Genomic DNA, 22,900 nt, shown 5'->3' on the forward strand with positions numbered 1-22,900 from the left:
AGAAAGAAGACACATTTTGCAGGGGGGAAAGGCCATGGTATAGCAAGCTCGGCCATGATGTGTTTACAAAATTAAGAGCCTGTCATTGCGTTATGTTTTACCTCATGGGAACACATTTGCCCATGTGCATGACTCAGAGGGCCACTGAACCTCTTAAATGACCGCAAGCTCAGCTGGAACAAACCCCAGAAGGCACTGCTTAGCTCCAGGAATTTTATTTGAGACCCCAATCATGCGAATTAGCAACTCCTGTTCTCAGAGCAGAAAAAAAAAAAATATATATATATATATATTCATTTCATTTGTGAGCATTCACCAGCACAAGATATTTTGACAAGAGGTGAAAGCATCATTTCCATTACTGTCAATTCAAATGTAATGTTTAACCCACCTTTAGGGCTATGGTTATGATGGTCACTACTTGATTATCTTGTGAGTTGTTAATAATTATCCAAACACTATTAAAATACTAAACCCTATATACTTCACTAAAAGAGGCTATAAATATTTACTGTGTTTTTAAATGCCTTCAAAGGTAATATATCACAGCTAAGGTGGGTGCAAAACTCCATAAATTAACTGTGTGGTTTTTGGGTTTCTTTTTCTTTATTTTTTTTTTATTTTTCACTGCTTTTTATCTCCAGGAAAACTGGGAAGTCATAAGGAATTATATACCAGGAATCTAATTGGTTTGGAAGTTTCCCAGGGAGTTTGTGCACCAATGATTTATCATACCCCTTACGAGTAGGGTTCAGTGCTCAGACTAATGGGTATTGGGTGCAGCTATAATCAGTTCTAGCTGGATTACAATCTGATGGTTTTAATTATAAACAGCGCAGTCTTTGTGTTGGCAAACATGTAACTACAGTAATCAGTCATTCTGAATGTTTATTCTTTTCTTTTTAGATATTGAGGAGAAGGAGGAGAGCAGCTGTGAGTCCGTCAAAACCGAGGTAAGGCTCAAATTTTGTTGACCCGCATGTTTCCACAGTTCTGCTCTCAATTTCTTTTTGTGCTTTCCTTTCTTTTTCATATGCACACACACACACACACACACACACACAAACACACACATTAATAAATATATAGTGACCGAGTCTAACCAAATAAAAATGTGCATCCTTGACATAAAGATAATGTGTAACACCAGCACAAAGCAGGAAATGCAGCGGTCACAAAAACTGCAGTATCTACCTAGGCCATCTGCACCATGTAGGGTATGATCAGGATGGTCATGCAGAAGCCAGAGACCATTGGATGGAATTGATATCTGAAAATCTGGACACTTTTGCCAAGACGTTAGGCTAAAGGAAGGTATTGCTAAATTTCACAATGCTGTAGTTAAACCCTATGTGGACAATTGAGTACAGCTGTGGTCACCACATTAAAAAATGGCATGGCTGCTGTGGAATCTAATCAAAGAGGAACACCCAAGTATAGAACTTGTTTTAAAGGATTGTCTCTGTCTATAAAGACCGATGAAAGACACTGAAAATCTCTGGTCTAGAGCAGAAGATATGAGTGGACTTGACAGAAGTGTGCAGGATCCTGAAAGATATGGGCAGAGTCAATCCAAACAACTGCTGTGGCGTGATCAACAGGGTCACATGGTGAAGAAGAACCATCTGGAGATTAAAAGGAAGTGTGTTTAAGATGAAGACAGAAAGCACTTACTTACCCAGGATGGTGTGGTCCTTCAAGAAACAGCAGAATGCAATCATTTTATCAATTAGTTGTTAGCAGACCACCCAAATAGCTACATGGGCCAGGAGGTCTACTCTCATTTGTAACCTTCTTACTTTCTCATGTTCTTTATTTCACTGTGTCTCGAAGCTCATTTTAACACTGGCGAGCTCTGTGTATAAATATATGTGTGCCTATTCATATATTCCTGTGGGTGTTGCTGGTTGTTTTCAGATATCTGTGCCATCTTGTGGTTATTTTAAGTTTGGTTTATCACAGGTTTAATTCATTCAAAGATGCCCTAAATAAATGTTAGTATTATCTGACTGAAAATGTCAGTCATCCTAAATAGTTTTTAAATCACATTTTCATTTGGAATGGATTAAAAATAAACAGAAAAGCTGGCAGCAGACAACCACTGGGAGTCTCTGTGACTGTCAAGAAAGACAAGGCTTCGAATTTAAATCACTTCATTTTATGCAGCACCTTTTAATGGATATGTATAAAGTGTAGCTTGTCCATGCAAACTTTGATAATCCCCAAATCAGTTAGCACTTGTGTGCGTCTGTGTAACCATTTTAGAGTGGAGAAATAAGCCCTTCTCCTTGGAAGTTCAAAGCAGCATTCACGAAAGCCAGTTGTGCCTCTGCTGAAGCCATATACCTTGGATGTGTTTGAAAATCACACTGAGGTCACTGAGATCAAGTTAATAGCAAACAGGAACCGCAGCGGCAAATGGTGAAGAAAAAAATGTATAAACCAGCTGGTTTCGTATTCATTACACCTTTTGACACTTTTTTATTTACACAATTGTAAGTCTCTAGACTGCTAAGAAAAATATATAATTTAGACCACTTTCAATCTTCAAGTAACCCCCTAAGACTGCTTTAACAGGGCGATTTATAGTGTAGTAGATCTGTGTGTAAATTAAAAAGCAGTTGAACTCCTGCATAGGAAATGGCACATATGTATATGTCTATATTACAGTGACTGCAGTTGTTTGACTAGATGCAACATATATTCATGGCTGTAAAGTGGCAAAGATTGAGCCCCACTAAAGGGCATGCAACAAGTCCAGTTTTAGAAAATGTTCATGAACTGATAGTGTATGGTTGAACGAATATTTTATCAGTGATATGTTACATTCATTGAGTTTTCTCCAGCTGGTTATAGACCTTCTGCTCTTCTTGTTTGAAACTTCTGTAAGATAGAAAAGCTAGTGATGATAATTTGGTGTTAAAAAACAAACAAGCAAATCCTTAGTCTTTTTACAATACAAATAATGCTCCTGCTCCTCTCATAATTTCTTTAGAAATAATAATTATTGTGATTCACTCTACCTATTTGAAAAAAAATACACCTTTACATCAGAAATCCGAACCTAAGGGTTATTGTGGTGTTCAAAACAAAACCAAAATATAGTTTAATGATCTCTAAGGACAGTATTTTTGTGAAAATAGAAGAGCAAGATCTAAGTGATCCACATGGTAACATTGTGAATACCCTAAACCTGACCTTGACCCCAATCATCAAAAGAAATAAACGTCTCTCACCAGATCATTGCATCAGCCTTAAAGGAGATTTAAGGGATTTTCTCCATTTGATTCCTCGTTTGAAAAAACACTGGTAAAGGAGCTGATGCTTGTACTTGTGTGGAATTCTGTGTAACCTTTTATTTCTCAGCTTAATATCACCTGCTACCAGACACACACACGGAGGCGCACAGGTAGGAGAAGAGCAATTTCAGAACAACACAACAAGTGCAACACAACAAGATGATTTTGAAGAGAGGAATATAACTCACTAAGTTGTCTTGAGGACGAGCTCGAGTACTGTAGGAGTTGAATGGCTGGCAGTTCTCAATACTGGCTTCACTTTTGGGTGTCACCGAGATGTTTTACTGTTACGCGCTCTCAACATTGTGTAAGACTAGTTCCATTTTTAAAGGCTCCTGTGGAGAAGTATGCTTGCAACTGTGAGCCAAAGATACTTTCTCAATTCAGCTTTTATTGTACCCGACATTTTACAGAAATGACACTTATCAACAGTTTATTCGGTGCTTCACTTTTTGTAAAATACTCTTAGGCCTACTTTAAAAACGTAGAACATCCAATTTTTTACTCAACCTTTCCAGGGATTTAAATTAATCTGCTTCATGCCTCATTTGACAAGGCGAGCGCTCATTTGGACTGGAGAATTAGACATGTCTCACTAACAATGACAGTTCCTCCTGCTGCATATGGGTGAGACCCATCTTCATGAGCATGGAAGCAATCTGCTGTTGTAGCAGATGAGTCCTCATTGTATCATCATTATTATTATCTGTACGTGTCTGTCCTCAGTATCACATATCTTGCAGCACTTGGACAAGGTTTAGTGTTCACTTCAGGTATCTAACAGACTTCCTGCACTGACATCCACAGACTGGAATCCCAATGGAGGAAATACAGAAGATCGCTGAAGCATTGTCTGACATTGGGAGATTTCTATGATGGTCCTGGGGAGACATCTCTTTCTTTCCAAGTCTTTTCCTGCCAAAGGGTTCTTTGGCATTTCAGTGACTGTATATGAAATAAATGGTACTGAGTGGTATATAAATTGCAAATATCAAATACACTTGGTTTTCTCATCAAAGACATTCAGTTTCATCCTGTACTGTGACGAGAAAGATAGCGATGGATTCAGTCAGAGCTCAGGGAGTACACGAAAAGAAGAAGGCAGCTAGGTTTTGAGGAGTTAAATAGCATTAGAAAAGGCCACCCTGCATTCAGTTTTGATGGCTCATGGCTTCTTCTTTATCCTTAGGTGGTGCGTGTAAGAGTTAGCTTCCTTCCTCACAGTGAACGCCTCGCAAAGAGGACCTGTTTCACTGGGCCGCATGCGTGCGCTCATTCCACCAGTTTGGCTCCTATCAGACCCTGGCATTGCCATTTGACAATGACAATTCCAGCCATGTTTGGATCTGGTCTGCGTTCTTTTTTGGTAAGGGAAAACACGACTCAGCAGGATATTTATTTTGTTTTCCCGTGTTCTTTTTATCCCTTTGAGCAGGGAACTCGAGCCAGGCTTCGTGGGGGACTGGGCTGGGAAACCAGCCTACGTCAGAGGCCCATGCAGAGAATTACCTTCCAGGCTGGGGACCCTTATTACATTAGCAAGAGGAAGAGGGATGAGTGGCTGGCCAAATGGAAGATGGAGGTGAGTAAATCGCTCAACACAGTGTTTGAGAGACAGTAGCGAGGGCCCGTTCTAAATCCAAATAAAAGCCCAAGAGCAATGAGGGAAAAAACGTTGGCCTACAAAAAGTGCACCACACATGAAAAGCCAAGTGTATTTGATGGATCAGTTGATATCTCATGAAGGTACCATTTATTCAAGTGTTGCTAAGTCTGTTGGCATGGAATCTCGCTGGTTGTGCATTATTGTGTCTTGCTGAACTGGTTTTCTTGTTGGTTCATTTTTTCTTGTGAGTTTCCACCTGCATATTTGCTGTCTTTCCTTTTTCTTGTGGTTATGTGACATGGGTGCAAAAAAAAGCAGAAATGTTACGTTTCCTCCATCAAAGGTTCCTTTTGGTGCGTCAAGAAATTAAAGTTTTGTTTTTGAGCAATGTTGCATTCAATGAAGTTCTAACCTTGTTGTCTAATATGGTGCTTTATAACAGATTTCAAATATTTCTCTTAATAGGACAGATGTTGATAAACTGGTGATAATAATTACCGTATGGGGAAGGTTTTGGTTCTCAAAAGAAGTTTAGAGAACTTATTTAAACATGAGTTAAAAAGTAAAACTATCAAATTTGCCTTGTTCAATTGGGACACCATGTAACAGCTGTGTACCAAGCAAACATGCCAGTTGCCAGAATGCTATAAAAGGTACTACAGATTTAGTGATACGCATGGCAGAAAGGGAAATTCAGACAGAGCCATGTCTGGACCAGATGCTGTTTACATTTCAGATCAGAGACAATACTAAGTTGATGTGACTGGTATTGATTGTTAATGCAGACTCCAATATAAGATGTGTTATAGTCTTATAGTCTGTACTACAAGACTCCTAAGTCGCCTAAAGGGAACTGTAATGGATTTGAGAAGATGCAAGATATCCTATATTTAAATCGCTTGCTCAAGCACTGCTTCCTGTAGTCATGCTACTTGGCATTTCTAAATTAAATTTCTCTGTAACATGATCTGAAACTCGATCGCAGTCCACATTTTATTAAAGGGAAAAAAACAACAACGTAAAGATCTAGTTTCCTCTTTTGGAAATAGTCTTTCATACCTGGACACCTCATTTTCATAAGGTCAGGAGGTGTACACCTTCCAGATAAAGCTTTCTAAAAAAATCTGAGACCTTCTCTAAATTTGCTTTCATTGGACCTGCCTTTACTTCAGCGAAGTGACAGTGCAATGTTGAGTGCTTGGCCAAGTCATTTCCATAAGAGCATGATGCAAGTCACTCATCCTGACATAGTTAATCAATTATCTGCAATGCTGGACCCTTGCTGGAACTATTCAGACAGATAAACACTTTCATAGTGTTTAAAGTTAAGAATAGTTGTTGAAACACGTGCACTCGACTCCACTGAGATTCAAATCACCATCTCAGTCACAAGCGAGCTCGATCCACACAGCCATAAACAAGTGACAAACCTGTTCACCACGAGACTTATACACATCATCTTGCTTATTTGCAGCTCTGTTTTCTGACGTAATTTCCCAAAATTATATTGTCATTCTAAACTAAACTTTGTAACAAGGGAAGCACGCTTGGATACAACTTGAAACCTAAAGAGAAAGTAACCTTTCTTACAGTGTGCTGTTCTGAAGTCTCATACTCAGGTGTATTTTTTTTTTTTTCTGTTTTGCTCAGTGAAAGGGTTTTGCTTTCATCACAATTCACTAAATATTCCAGTAGTAATTCCACATCTGTTCTTCTTTAAGAATCCAGGACAAAACACAGAAAATCTTTTCATCTCACCTAATACTGCACAGCAAACATGACAGTGTTTTGAGAACTTGAGATATTACGTGTACAGGCCACACAGACCTTGCACCGTTTGCCATGTGGTGCCAGCGAGTGTTTACTTGAAACACTGACCACAGCAGAGTACGTTGCAGTCCATTTATAATGACACTGCCCCACTTCCCACCCCCCAGAGTCTAAGCGCATTATTCACAACCATCTTTTCTCTGGCAGCCTTGCCCTCTCATCATGTGAGGGCACTATGTTCTGCATCTTGTGCATACTGAGTGGCTGGGCTTATTGTCAATATTTAATTAAAGGTGCAGGCCATAGAGCAGGAGGCCAGCCCAGTCTAAATGTGTTCCTTAATGGTGCCTTTTATTTCTCCATTCTGGAAATTTGTCCAATACAAGGTTGCTCAGCCAAGCTTGCGCTGATATTAAGTTGAGTTTCACCTCTTGCTTTTTGGGATTTTTTTTCTCTTCCTTCTCAACATTCAGAAGCAGGAAGCCAGGGTTGATTTTTGGCACTGAAGTGTCTGCGGTCCTCTGTGGCTTTACTATACACTTCAGCGCTCTGGGTCCTTTGCAGCAAGTTGAATTTGTTTTAAGAGAACAGGCTCATGCAACTGAAAAGGTTTACATCTCTGACATTATTCCTATTCCTTGCACTAGCACACGCGCACACACACATACACACATGGAACAAAACAAAAAGAACAAAAACTGTAGCCAATTGGTAGCCCTGAGGTTCCCAGATTACAGTAAACCTCGCCTACTGTGAATGTTGAATGACTGTATATTGCTGTGCCCCACATAAGCATTATGTCTGTTATTGCCTTTAAACGGGGTGTAGAGTGACGAAGGAAATGAACAAACAAAACATGGTCTGAAAGTTACGGGAATTGATTCTTCATCAGAATAAGTAGAATGAGAGCTGATGACAAAATAACTTAATTTCTGCCATCATGTAATCCCAGATAGACCACAAACTCTTGATGATATGAAAGCCATTGAGTGTATTAAAATATGAACAGATCAAATAGGTATCATGCACATTTGCCCCGTTAACTTTGACAGAAATTATAATACATAATCTAGCGTTACCAAACACACCAGAAATAAAGCAAAGTTATTATATTCTAGTCCATATTTCACTTGTCACGATAAGGACTGTATCAGCAGTGACTAAATGCCAGTGCTGAAGAAAACAGATTGTAATCATTTCTGGGTATAAATATAACCACACTGTAAATGATTTTATTTCTTAACTTTACTTACTGGATTATTTTTACGAGATAAAAAGAAAAGTCTAAAACCAAGATCCATAATAGCCGATTTACTACAAAGAGGAGGGAAGAAAAGAAAGAAGGAGCACATTGTGATGTCTGAGGATGACTGGTCAGGGCTTCTACACTCATGTGGTGTCAAGTATTCATACCCTGACTGATCCAGCTACAGTTGGGTTTGGATATTTTCCCAGCTCATGACAGAGGGAGATGATAGAGATACAAGCGGTGGGCCAAAACAATTTGACATACTTTCTGTGTATTGGCCATTAATATTATTTAACCGTATACTTCATATCAAAACCTCAGTGTTTTTATTCATTTTAATGTAGGTCATCCAAAAAGATCAATTGAACCTTGCTGAATACACAAACACACTTGAAGACAGCTAATCTGTGTCAAGATTAGCAAAGAGCTCACAGTGCCTTAGCACAACCAAGTGGTTACACTTCACAGAGGAATTTATTCATATATAGAAAATGGTAAAACACTCATCAAGAGATGCTCAGGTAAAGTTGTCACTTATGAGCAGACTGTATGTTATTGGTTTCCGTTTACCGGTTTATGTTTCCTGAGGTTGTTTGAGGAAAGTTGCATCGATTGTTACCAATTAGTATTGAGGGAGGTTTGCATTGATGTGGTGGGCAACTTTTGCTCAGTGATCTGCTTGCCACTGCAGTTCAAAGAAGAAAATGAGATCAGAATGATTTTAAGTAAGAGAAAGTGAATGTGAACTCGAGGATAATTCACAGTGTTTTTGTTTTGTTTTAATTTTAAGCCAGTTTATATTTCCCTTTTTTTATACTGCAATTTCCTCTGCCTGGTTTACCATTCCTTCCTGCACATTGACTTTGGACACACAAGCAGACATAAACACACACACACAACACACACACACAAATCTGCTTGGACACTTGGAATCAAGCCGATCAAACCTCTCAGACTTCACTTCCAAAATTGTAGCAGCGGTGCTTTGGTGCCAAGTGGAGGACAGTGGCACAGCTGCTACTGATACCATCCAGGGTACACAGGCATGTAGCCAGTAGTGTGGTCCCCTAGGCGACTCTGCCCCAAGGCCTGAAAAACAACCACACTCAGCAAGGGGCCAAGGCGAAGCTGGTGGTGAGTAGGGCCCAACAATCAACAGATATCGGAGCACCAATATCATCAAGCCGATATTGGCCTTTTATAGAAATATCGGCACATATTCCACCGATAATGCACAGATACCTTCATCAGACTTCTGACAAAAAAATAAATACATGTTTATTTGGTTTTACATTTGTTACTATATTTACTTACCATTGTTTTTTTTAACGTAGTTATGGTGCTTTAGTTTTCTGCTGGAAGCTTCTGACTCCACAGCGAATCTCAGCACAGCGGCGCTGCCCGCACACTACTAAACGCCGTGGTGAAACTGAAGATTACCCTATACTATGGCATAAAGGCACATTGTTACTGAAAAGTGAATTAAATTGCTTTTCAGAATTTACAATACCAATTCAAATAGTAAATGTTTGCTGATGATGTTGACTGGATATCTGGAAGCAAAAACTGTCTAAATGACAAGCAAGCTCAGATCACATTAAAATATTCTACAGAAAATGTCAGTGAAAAAACACACTGAAGATTTATAAAACATACATTGTGTTTTGGCTATGATTCGTAATGCAATACTTTTAACAGTCTCAGTAAATAAGTTACACTTTCGAGGGCATTTTTAAATGCATACATAAAAGGAGCTCCGTTTTAGGAGAAAATGCAAATAAGCTGTGGATCGGCAGTATTGAGCACTGAGGAGGACTTGTGAACCTAAGAACCTAAGAGAACCTGACAAGTGTAAAATGCTAATATAAGCTGAATACTATCTTGTTATTTGTTCTAAAGAATTTTTTTTTCCATTATTCTAATGTATTTAATTTATTTTTGCAATGTTTAATTTGTGGTTGTTATTTATGATGAAAGGTAATATTGTCACAATATTATAGTGTGAAAATCCTACATGGTTGTTTCAATTGCTCTGAAAGCCAAATTTGCGGGATACATGTTAGAAAGTGTCTGTTTTGCATGCTACCAAAAAAGAAGTAAATATGGCCAGATATATCAGTAATCAGGACATTTTCTACCCCAGTATCGGTATCAGTATTGGACCCAAAAAAACTGTATCGGTCAGGCTCTAGTTGTGAGTGTAGAGTTATATAGCTGATGGGGCTTGTTGTAACTTGTTGATTTTTTAGGTTGATCCATTCGGGACCCTTATGAAATCAATGCCTTAATCATTTGCTAAAATGATCAGACAGGGAGTACGTCTGGACAGAATGTCTATAATATCAATATCGGTTGCTTAATAGCTGGTGATGTTGAACTCCACACGATAATGTATTTTTACTTTTTCCCCTAAGGAAATCTAAGTCGAACATGAAAATATATTGTATCACAGCATAAAGTGTTTTGGAAGACATGGAGGTCATTGTGAACTCTCTTTGGATGTAATTAAGAACTAATCTTTAATACAGTAGTATGGAATCGTATAAACTGCAAGTCATTAGTATTTCACTTAGAAATAAGCTATCAAAACAATTCATTTAATTTAATTAGGCTAAGTCAATGCAGGAGGCAAAGAGCTTCTGAAAATATGACTTGGGCTTCAGACATTTTAAGAGGAATCCAGAAAATGTTTTGCTGCTTTTAATGTAATGTTGGTGTTTTTGTCCTGGAATCAGTAATAATAAAGCTTTTCTGAGTTTAACAACAAAACAGATAATACTAAGCATTTCTGCTGTTGTGTTGAGGCCCATGTTTGTGATCATCTGTCTCACCTTGGACACATGTTTGAGTAGATTTGTGGTTTACACATCTAGATTATAGCATTTAAAAACACCCACTGGAAGGACTGCAGGTGCAGATACTTTAAATGTGAGTGAAAGATCATTTCTGCCCTACTGTTTCCATTAAGAAATACATCTTCTTTTTCCCCAGTGGGACCTCCTAGTTTAAATAAGGGGTTAAATAAATATGCAAATTAGCAGTGTTTCTGGATTTCGTAATTCTGTACTGAGTGAGTCACAAATAATTTTGGGTAAAAAAAGATGAATGACCATCACATCATATCATAGGAGGAACAGAATCGTATTCTTTCGTTCTCATTCATCCACTTGTCCCCCCTGCTGCAGCCACTTGGATTAAAGGAGAAAAGGAAAAGGAAAAAAATATGTTCTTGGGAGCAGAGATGAATGTTGTAGGAAATGGGCAAAATATGTCTTTAGATTATAAAGTGATGTGGGAAAGTGGAACCAGTCTGGTGGTGTGTTATTTTAAGCAATATGTAAACAATCAAGATATTGTTGGGATGTCTGAGAAGCAAGTTACCAACTGTAAGTATGCTTATTTGATTTCCCTTTTTGTCATTGTTCTGCTAGACCCAAAGTGGAATGTGTTTTTGGATGTTACAGAAGTATTTCAGACTTTTTGTCCATTGACAGACCATAAAGAGTTAGGCATTGTGGACTTTTAATTAAAAGGGATTTGTACAATAATGGCTCTGTGTATATTGTTTTATTCTATTATGAATGTAGTGTTAGTACAAGGTAATTCGATCTATTTACATGGCTGAAAGGTTTCGTTTTGTCTTCTGACGGATACTAAAGAGTTAACCCAGTATTAAAGGAGTTCACATAGAGGGTTGTTTCAGGTTGACCATGGAAACTTGACACTCGCCTGCTCTTCAGTAGCAAGTCTTTAAAATGTGGTCATGAAGCGGTTATCTGCAGCTTCAGCTCAGTACTAGCACTTTCAAAAGCACAGTTTCCGTAAGATATTTAACACTGGATGGCTCAAGTGCTCAAATAAGATCTGTTTGCCTTTGTGTGACATAGCAAGGGAGGATATAGATATCTATATATATATATATATATATATATATATATATATATATATATATATATATATATATACATATACATATATACAGACGTCCTCAAATGTGTTGGTACCCCTCCACAAAAAACGAAGAATGTACAATTTCCTCTGAAATAACTTGAAACTGACAAAAGTATTTGGCATCCACCATTGTTTATTCCGTATTTAATAGAAATCAGACTTTGCTTTTGACTTTCAACATATTGTAAATAATGAAACAAATGAAAATGGCATGGACAAAAATTATGGGACCCTCAACCTAATATTTTGTTGCACAACCTTTAGAGGCAATCATTGCAATCAAACGTTTTCTGTAGCTCTCAATGAGACTTCTGCACCTGTTAACAGGTAGTTTGGCCCGCTCTTCCTGAGCAAACTGCTCCAGCTGTCTCAGGTTTGATGGGTGTCTTCTCCAGACTGCAAGTTTCAGCTCTTTCCATAGATGTTTGATTGGATTCAGATCAGGACTCATAGACCATGGTTTAGAGTCACACTCTTACTTTACAAGGAGGCAAGGAGATGGGAACTGGAAGAGGTAACCTAATAAGCAGCTTGAGACTGTCCAGAAATGTTCACTCTACTAATACCTTAATAATGTTTACACTCTCACTCCGTTCCCGCGTTATTTGTTTAAAGCCGGCTGTATAACAAACATAAATCCAGATCGTTCTGGTTCTTGTTGCATTCCTCCCATTTTTGGAGATTATGAAAGAGCTGACAGAGGCCCTCTCCACATAAAAGCCCCACCTTAATTCCCTAAGTTCCCTGTCTTGCCGGTGGAATGAAATGGGCAACTATGAATAAGACAATACAATACAAGTTTTATTGTAAAGACAGCCCCCTCGGCACTGTGGCACCCCAGAGCATTGCTAGAGACGGAGACAAGACTGGGAAGTTCATAAGTATAAAACATGGATTATAGAGATGTTATATAAAAGCGCATTTAAAAGGATACATTTCAGTTTAGACACAAAATAATTTGATTTCAGCTTTCTTGATGCTGTCTGGGATAAGGTTACAGAGGTTTACCAGAGTGTAATAGTGTTTTGGAATAATCTACTAATACTGTGGAGAATTGCCAGCTTGTTCAGGTAGAAGACCCTTCCCCTCAAACCAGTTCACACCGTATGTTATTGGAGCGGCTTCAGAGCCAATCTTACAGGAAGCTGGGGAAATATCATAAAAGTATTACAAGAAAAGAGTGAAAGGTGTTGTATTGATTGTGAAATTTTCTACCACATTTTTATGTTTTCTCCATAGCAATAGGATGAAGAGCTAAAACTATCAGAGGGGGAAAAAATGGCAGCTAAAGTAACTGCTATAGAAAATAAACAAATGGTAGATTAAAGACACTGACATTTTATTTTATTTTATTTTATTTGTTACCGTTTTCTTTAGCTAGAGGTAAAGCCATCCACGAAAGCAGAGATGTGTAAGAGAAGACTCCTGTTTGGGTATTATTTTTAATTCATGCTGTCAGGGCAATAGGATCCTGTCTTACCTCTGTCTCTCTGTCACCTCTTCTGCCACACACCTGCACTCGGACATGCTTCAGAGCTCCTACAGTTGATAAACCCTCCACATGACCAGTGGTACAAGTCTACGGACTGAATCTAGAATATCATTTCATAACCCCACCATAACAGCATGAGTGGAAGCCCACTGTTGTAGGGTTGACAGAGTGTGTTGAAGAACTAGATGAAGGATATCTTCAGATATGTTCATACGTATGCGAAACCTCATTGAAGCTGATATTGACAGCTGTTGGTGAATATGGGCTGTTGATGAGGGATGTCTGCTTGATTCAACAGCACTGTTACAAAAACAACAATGATAAAACAAATTTGTGTTGCCCTTCAAAAATAATTTACATCAGCTGTACAAGATCACATTTTGGTGCATTTGAAATATACTCTAGAGTTTTTTACATTTACATATAATAAGCTGCTCTTTGGGATATTTTTTTTACCTCAGTACTTTGTGAGATATTCTGTGTGTCTTCCCTAAGAAATATTTCAGTCTGGAATCCATTAGGTCCCTAATTACTGGCTTAGCTGCCTAGGGATCTGCTCAGAATCAAAATGGTTGACAACATGAAGAAGCACGAAGAAAACATATCTGCTCTATCCCCAAGGCTCTCCTCATTACAGATGGAACCAAAATAAAAGCCAAATTGAATATAAACTAATCTGAGTTCACCAGGCGGGATTTGTGTGAGTGACATGCAGAAGGTAGAGTAACGGCAGCTTTACTTGGACTTAATTTGGTATTTTGTTAATTGTCTGCACAAAGCAAAGTGCTCACAAATGTGAAAGTTGTGAACAGTGATGTGTGTCCTATTATTCAAGAGAAGAAGATATTACTTTTAATAAGGCTGAAAAGCATTAAGCCTCTTCAATTAACAGTGTAAGACTGAGAAATAAGTGGGGACATCTGACTTTACTGGATCCCTTTTTACGTCAGGCTAATATTGCTTGATAGTTTGAACACTGGAGCTTTTCTTCAGCTGTCCACGCTGAGGAGTTTTTAAGACACAAGACAAAGAATAAATGAAGAACAGATCTTGCCCCCCCCCCAACACACACACACAAACACACACACACACACACACGCACACACAGCTAAAGATTATAACCAGCTGTTCTCTTTAACTGTCCCTAAACCTAAAAGAGATTAAACACATTTCCTGAACATTGTTTTAAAAAATGCAAATGCCCTCCTTGCAAGCCAACAGAAACCCCGTCCACTTCCCTGGTAGCGAGACAATCTCTTCTCAGAATCTGCATGTCTCGGGAGAAATAAACCCGGGTCCCAATGAGAGACCCTGCCGGCCTGCCTGGCTGAGCTCTTGTTATTCTTCTGACATAAAAATCTTGTTCACATGGAAATTAAAAGGGAACAATTGGACGCGAGACCTCCAAGAGAGGGAGGTTTCGCGGGGAGCGCTGAAGGGAGCATAGCATTGAATTCTTCCTCACCCCCTGCTGTCCCTTCTACATTCCACTTGACTCCACTGCCCTCTCACCGCCTACTCCACCATACACCCGGGTGACATCATTGATACTCTCTACCTGTGAGCTGTTCGAATCTTCTCTTATACGTTCATTTTAATGACTGTAAAATGTGTAGATTCGTTTTTATTCTAGTCTTTTCGTTACCCTTATAATGTCTTATCTATGTAAAACACATTATGTTAGCATATATTAAACCATGTTATTCACCTTGGATAAAGGCGTCTGCTAAAGAACAGATTGTGGCTTCAATAATAGCATATCTAAAATACAAAAGCATCGAAATTCGTATGAACTTTAAACATGGGCTCCTCTAGGCTATGGTCAGAACAGGTTGGTTTTCAGGTTGTCATGACCAAAGAAAATGGAGGCAACACAAAGGGAAAATTGGAATTTCATGCCCTTCTTTAAAAGCTTGGTCTACACCGATGACGCTTTCCCGCCTCCAGACGAAACGAACAGTGAGATATTGTGTCCGTTTTGTTCTGCAGGTTTGCGTTTCCCATTACTTACGCAGCTCCCATACAGCCTTACATTGTAAGTCAACAGAAGTCGATTGCCTCAGCCATGCCAACCCCACAGGCATCACTAATGATCTTTGAATATGATCTTTTATATATTTGTACAGACTTAAAGGGTCATTTTATTTTGCAATGCCAAAGATCTCAGGGAACCATGCACAATATGATCAATGAGAGAGGCAGACTACTGTCCAAATGAGCAGTGTGTGGCTCATATAAAACTCGTTCTCAGTACAAGGTCTCTGAGACAAGCTTGTATCTTGAATTATGAGTGTGTCTCACTGGATTCGACCATAGAGGTCTCCGGAGATGCCATTAGTTTAGCTTTTGCAGCATTTTGCTCAGTGTAGTCCGAAGACACAAGGTTGGTTGCGGCTTCATCGGATGAGAGAGAATTTCCTTTGAGGTTATGGTCACTGCAGGACAAGGCTGTCTATGTGAAAACACCCTTTTTATGTTTTTGTTTGTATTATATGTCATGGAAGTCATGTAAGTCATGTTCACTGAATGTGTGTTGAAGGTTAATTGACAACGCTTTGCAGATGTAGCTCTTGGTCTGCATTGTGGAGATTTACAAGGCTGAGTGATTGTCTTCAGGTTTCATTCATGTCTGAAATAACCGAAGAGGAGGCTAAACCAATATAGGATAATGCCCAGGTGTTGAACTATATTTTCTGTGTTTTGTAGTTATGTTTCACTAGTGTCTCAGATAAGCCACAACTGCCCATCATTAAACTCTGAGTTTCTTTCATTTATCATTAGCAGTGATGCTCTCTTTATAACTTCTTGTAAGAAGGCTTGTGAGTGTCTAATTTAGAAAAACTTTAACCGTATTGATTTTCACAGATGCCTTTGAGTCACAGTTAAATATGAATCTCTGTGACCGATGTTTTTTCCATATTGCTCGTAGCAGACATTTCCTTTCATTGCATGCCACTCTATGCATCTTTTTTAACATTACTGGGACATAAACAGAAGCACAGAGTTTACCCAGTCTTGTCATCACCCACAAGCAGCGGCAGCATGAATTTCAGAGTTAGCCAGCAGTGTTTTAACTAAAGCCCAGTGTAAAACTGCTCTGCAGGGCATCTGGAAAAGGAACAGTTGGCAAAATCTACAGACTAATTTAGAAGCTCGCATTGGTGGTATCAATTGCAATCGTCTTTAGTTTGTATTTTTAAGAAAATACAGTGTCATTTTAATAACACTGGGCCTAAAGCGGCCTAGCATTTGGCTATTCTCCCAGTATAGTTTAAAAATTCACCAATCAGGATTGAATTATATCAAAGGAGGTGGGAACTTCCTTCCTGCATTTCCTAGAATTTTGAGATATTTCTTTTTCTAAGGGATTTTCAAAGAACCCCTTTGACGGACGGCCCCCAGGTGCATGGCAGCTGTACTTGTGGTTTTTATTATTATTACATATTAAATTATATATACAGTAGTGTCTTGTGACTTGAGAACATTTTAAAGGCCTCTCTTTTTATAGGATTAAAAAAAAATCTAAGCAGTATATACTTCTCCCTTTCTGTGTATCATACAGAAATACATCTGTATTTAAAAGTCTATATACAGTTTATCTGAACTTGTTTGTTTATTGAAGCCAAGAGTGCATGTCAGATTTTAACAAGTGGGTTTTAAAACTCATCTTGAAAAGCCAGTACAGGGACTTTGGGCTATAATCAGTTTTTAACATCTGACCACTTAAGATGTAGTTCCATCTTTTGGTTTGGTGTCCATCCTGCAATATCTGTTTAGATACAAAGTTAAGTTGAAGAGAAAACGATGGTGTCAAATGGAAAGAGTAGCCACTTCTTCTATATGTTGTCTTTTTGTTTACAATATTTTTTAAGAGCAGGACATGAGTTGACTCTGGTGCTCTTAGCTCCCAGGTTGTGTTGTATTTGTGCGGACCGACACAGAGCACGCTGAGCCATGAGGCAGAGAGGGGTGACATTTTCTCCGTCCGAATCTGAGCCTGGAACACTCTGCTCAATATTCCTTCCCCATCGTCCTAAGACCCGAGACCTGATTGCTAACACGTGTTAGTCAGAAGGCAAGTAAAGCCTGACCCCAGGAGGCCCCCTTGTGGCCACGGGTGGACCCACATATTAGTTGTGTTTTATGGAACTTCTGCAGTCTGGGTGAAAATCTCTAGTTTGAAAAAGTGAATTACTCAAAGTTAAGGCTCTGTGTAAATAACACCCAACGTAAATGTATGGTTATGCAAAAGGTAGTGTTTTTTCCAGGACCAGCTGAAACCAGTCTATTTTATTCTATTAGTCTGTCAATAACTTGTCATTTCACATTTCTCCATCTACATTAAAAGGGAGGGGGGAATCCTCGGAATAACCTGCATTTCAGGTTGCTTTTGTTTTGTATCATTTCAGTTTGCCATGAGGGAAAGTATGTTTGGGAATGATTCAGTCTGTTTTCTACATTTTTTGTTATTGTATTTTATGTGGATGGCGCACAAGTGTGGGCCTGTTTGGGAACTGTGTACAGCTCATCAGAGGGAAGCAGCCATGTGTTGAGCTGTACTATCAGAATAAGCTAACCCACTTCCTCCTCACCTCCTCAGCCTGCTACCTGGTCTTTCTCCACTCCCAGCTGAGTCCTATTAGGGCTCATTTAGCTGTTGAATGTAATCCTATGAAACGGGCCTCCTGTTTGATGCACTGTATGGCATTGAGCCCATGCATGTTTCTGGGGGCGAAGTATCTGAACCCTTGTTTTTTTATGTGGGGAGCGATTGAGAGGTGTTTCTGTGAGTGCACAGGGTCCAGCGCAGAGGACACCTGAATGCACCCCGCCGACACAGAGAGAGACGTGCTCCTGCAGACACTAATCCAGCTTCGCATGCAGTAATTACTGAAACCTTGGGACAGCTGTCTCTTGTTAAACACTTGGCCTCTCTTTCAAAGGGGGAGGTTTGGTAGTCATTAATACATGTCCACAGGTGAATGCGGTTTCTTGCTTTTAAAATCGGGACTGTCGGCACTAAACCGCAGATAGACAGAGAGCAGACAGAGGAGCAGTGCGAGTCCTCGGGTGTGGATGAATGCATGAGATGCATGTGAGCTCCGAACGCAGATTCCTTGGATTGTTCTCTGACACTTTGTTCAATTAGTGTTTTTCCTTGTAGACGCTGTTGTGAGGCAGCAGGTTGGCAGTGTAGGAACTGCACCCGCTATTAATCTGTTGCAGAGTTTAAAAACTCCAGGATATTCCTCTTGATGGGGGGAGGGGGTACTTTTAAGTAAGGAAACTGTGACTGCATTGATAGGAACTAATGGGAACCAGTTACATGTCGGAATCGCTAATATTACTCAGGCAGACTCTATTATTGAGAACCAAACAGAAAGCGAGTGGGAGCCAGGCAGCTGGTCTTGCTCTGCTAGTTGCTTGACTCCTGTTGATCCAGCTGGTTCTTCGTAATGCCCACTGAGCCACCACCTACAACACAGCTTTGCCATTGCACCACTAGATCATTCATTTCCAGGGCCAAAGATGAAACAGGTCTGTTCTCATCTCTTGTCCAGTTTGCTGTGACATACCTCAATGTGGTTGCCAATTACAACTTTGTTTTGAGTGGTCCATGCGTGTGTGTTAATTGACTTGAATTCCCTCTGTGTCTGTCTTAGAACTTATCTTATAGATTTGCGCTCTTATAAGTCTTGAATCAGTATGTCTTGGCGTGCAGTGTGTTGCTGTTAATGGCGACCGTCTGCAAAGGCATCTGCTAGAGCAGTAATTTCATTAGGTCATTTTAGTCTGTGGAAAATAGATGTTCTGTCAGAAGACACAATAATGTGTTGCAGCGCTTTAATGCATCTCCTATTTCAGGTTCCATTATACAATTGCACCTGAAAGATCAGTGTTATGAATGGCGAATTTAATTAAATCAGGGATAGTTTTGCTGACCATCAGTCACCAGCAAAGCGAAAGTAAATTTGGGTTTCAATAATTCTGCAACACATCTGGTAGGATATGCTATTGAACACTAAACGGCCCGGCTGTTGGGCAGGAAATCATTAAGCAGCTCCTACAGCTGGATAGAATGACTCCATCTTTCTTCTCAGTTAGGCCAAGCTTTATGTACTTGTTCATGTCCCAAACTATTAACTATGCAAACATAGAATTATTAGGTTAATTAATTAGGTTCCATGTGGCACTCAACTCCCAGGCCGGTGGGTGTTAAAGAGGCCATCCGTCACCCAGAAGATCCCTAGCAATTAATGGAGGATCTGTATCCAGGCCCCGGGAGACCTCTGTGTCTGACCCTAACACCTCCTGTCAATGTGGTAACAACAGCAATTACCTAACCCCTGAACCCAGGCTTTCCAAACGGCAATAGCCATGTGTCTGCCCTGAGAGTTTCAGATCACTGTCGCAGCCTAAGTTGGCGAGGCAGAGCTTAAAGGGGCTGAAAACACTGAAGACCAAACTTTTTTCATTATAATTATTATTAGTAGTATTTGTGTTGGTTGGAATGCCCCTGTGTTTCACAGCACATTAAATAAATAAATAAATAAATAATGCGAAAATCCACTGAGTAAGGTAAGCAGTGATGGAGTCACTAAATCAGGCTTTCTTCTATGTTTTATAGTCCTTAAAAAATGTTCCCTTCTCATCTACTTATATGGTCCCTCTCCTCACTTTCACCAAAAAGACAATAGAAATGAGACACAAGGCCTTTCCACTTAACAACCTCTTTGGTCTAAAGGGTACATAGTGCAAAATAATAAGGATGCGATCAAATGTTGTTATTTGTTGTTATTATTATTATTATTATTATTATTATTAAGAAGACACAGGTAATGTTTCATGATATGACATTTACCTGAATCCTTAGGAATGCATTTGTCTTGAAACTGAATAATAGTGATTAAAAGAAGACAAACAGTTCCTGTAGTTTTCTTTTGTCTCTTTTCATAAAATGTACATGATGAAACATGCTATTGGCATATGTAATATAATATCAAAACCATTAGAGTTATAGGATAAGGTTGTTTTAAACTGCCAGATAGGGCCAGTACAGGTACACTAATCGGATATCTGTAAACAGAAAGGAACTTAAACCGCCTTTCTTGTGGCACAACAGTAGTGAAGGAAATTGGATTCACTGCACTGAACTGAGTTGTGCATTGCTTTTCTTATTAGCTAATTTATGCTGATATAAAAATCCCATTTATTTTTATTAAAGTGAATGGATGCAATCCAGTAGCACAATGCATTTCTTTCCCTTTTCACAGTAGTATTTAATCTCCTCTGCCGCCTCCTTGTATATTAAACACTGTCCATGTGTCCGTTCGTCCCTCTGTGCTGCACAGACTCCCTCCTGCCTCGAATGTCACAGAACGCTAACAGACTCGTCAGCAGCTTCTTTATTTGCTTACTCTCCCCATTTGAGTTTATAATCAGGTTTATAATCGTCGTCATCATTATCATTATCATTATTATTATTATTACTGGGAAAAGTAAATTAAATTGTACGTCGCTATTCAAGGGCCTTTTCTCAGAGTCCATAGCATATCAGTCATTTCTGCAAATTCAGTTTGAATTTGAACCGTCGGAACGGTTTCATTGTGATGCATTTATCATGGTAATCAAACTAGCCTGTGACTGTTCAAAATGTGTTAGAGGTTTTCCTTGTTTTAGTTAATTCTACAGAATGCCTCTGACCAACGAAAGTGGGAATTATATGTACAATTTTGTATTATTATTATTATTATTATTATTATTATTTGTGAAGTACAAATCTCTAGCTAGATGTAAATAGATCGAAGTCATATGAAATGCTTCTAAGTATGCTTTTTTCCTCAGTAATCATTTAATCATGTCAGAAATTGTTTCCAAATTAATTTGAAGTAGTGAACGCTTCAATGTTTCATAATGATCTGTCACCATGGAAACCTGAACAGGGCCTACTGTATCTGCTCCTTGAAAGCCTAAACCCCCCTACTGAACCGGGGACAGTTCATAAATGTGTCTCGGAGGTGAAAATTTAACCACATGATCAGGACATGTAGAAACTAGCCCAGAATAAGAGACTGTAAAAGAACAGACGAACATACATCTCGCATTCGTTTAGGTGTTTGTACATCATGAGCTTTTCATAGCTGCTCATTTAAAACTTTAAATCAAATATGGAAATCCTAGGTAGAATATTTCTGTAACTATCCGTTTGTAGACAAATAAGCAGATTATTAATATTATTTAAATTGTACTGTAGTTTTGGTTGTTTTAAGCTCTGTCAAAAACAATTTGAATTTGTTTGAAGATTCAACCACTCAGCTGTGGGAATTCTAACAAACCTGACACATTGGAAAGATCTGTATTGGTGTATTTGCTATATGTCTTTTTTTATTTAGCGGGGAATCACTTAACCAATGCAGTCAATATTTTGAACAGGAGTTGTGTCTTGCTACGCTGGTGTAACGTAGTATAAATTCCAGCTTGCTTGGGCTTTCTCTTGGAAGCGGGAACACTGTTTTTTTATGTGCCTTGTGTTACAGTCTATTCCTCTCTCCCACCCCCCATCCCCTACCACCCAACCCCCCACCCCCACCCCCAGCTATGGAAATGAACCTTGTGTTATAGATATGAGGGTGAAGACGAGGTTTGCAGCAAATTTCCAGGCTGCATGCAGACAGCCTCCTGGCTCACTGCCAGCATTTGCAAGTTCCTTCTATCCAATCAGAATTCCTGTTGTGAATCACCTGACCCTGAATTCCCAGACAAAGAAATTTTCAGCTTTTTTTTTCTTTTTTTTTTTCTTTTTTTTTTTTTTAGCAAGCTCCTTTACCCCAAGAGAGGGGGGCAAAAAAATTTTAAACCCCACACTGGATTTAAAGTTGCGTGCACCAGGGTTTATGGGTATGTCCATTGAATTATTTGTTTAATTACACAGTGATATGTGCTTTTGTGTTTAGCCCGGTTACAGCAAGGAGAGAGAATATGCTGACTTAAGGTATTTCTGGAGAGTTGGTACGGAGCATCTGCTCCGAGCAACTTAAAGGGAAACCATCACTTTAAATAAAAAAGGGAGAGCAACAACACTGCCAGCCGAGGAAAGTGCTTTAAATAGAAATAGTCCATTTAATAGGCAGTTGATACATGTTAAGGAAAGATGGTTTTTTTTGTTTTTGTTTTTTTGCAGAAATTAGACTTTGCTTTTTTAGTACCAGCAATTATTTATTTTACTTTTAGCTTTACATTAATACAATGAATAGGCAACTGTCTGTCATTAAAAATGTGCTATGGTTTGTTATAGCAGAGGATTTGAAATACTTTTTTTAACCTCAGCTTGAATTCACATGCTTAAAATCAGATACTAAAGGACATAGTTGGTTTCAGAGGGACTGATATGAGCTAATGTGAGGCAAAAGTTAATTACAAAGGCCTCAAGCCTTGAACTTGACTTGTAAATATTTGCAAACAATGTAAGACCTTGTTGAAATACTATATGCAAAAAAAGAAAGTGCCCTTTTTACTTGTATAGCTGGACTCTG

General features: G+C 39.0%; 1 protein-coding gene across 11 annotated transcripts in view; it reads left to right on the forward strand.

Moving 5' to 3' along the window:
- The window catches only part of LOC136751361 (DNA (cytosine-5)-methyltransferase 3A), a 152,600-nt gene that overhangs the window by 84,671 nt on the left and 45,029 nt on the right, over positions 1 to 22,900 (forward strand). For 9 of the 11 annotated variants that reach the window (XM_066706926.1, XM_066706953.1, XM_066706945.1 and 6 more), the window contains 2 exons: positions 907 to 953; positions 4,732 to 4,881. In XM_066706926.1, the coding sequence (XP_066563023.1) occupies positions 907 to 953; positions 4,732 to 4,881 (197 nt within the window). The remainder of the gene's footprint in view (positions 1 to 906; positions 954 to 4,731; positions 4,882 to 22,900) is intronic. The other 2 variants (XM_066706995.1, XM_066707013.1) reach the window with 1 other exon arrangement.

This window comes from Amia ocellicauda, chromosome 1, assembly GCF_036373705.1.
Source record: "Amia ocellicauda isolate fAmiCal2 chromosome 1, fAmiCal2.hap1, whole genome shotgun sequence".
NCBI classification, from domain to species: domain Eukaryota; kingdom Metazoa; phylum Chordata; class Actinopteri; order Amiiformes; family Amiidae; genus Amia; species Amia ocellicauda.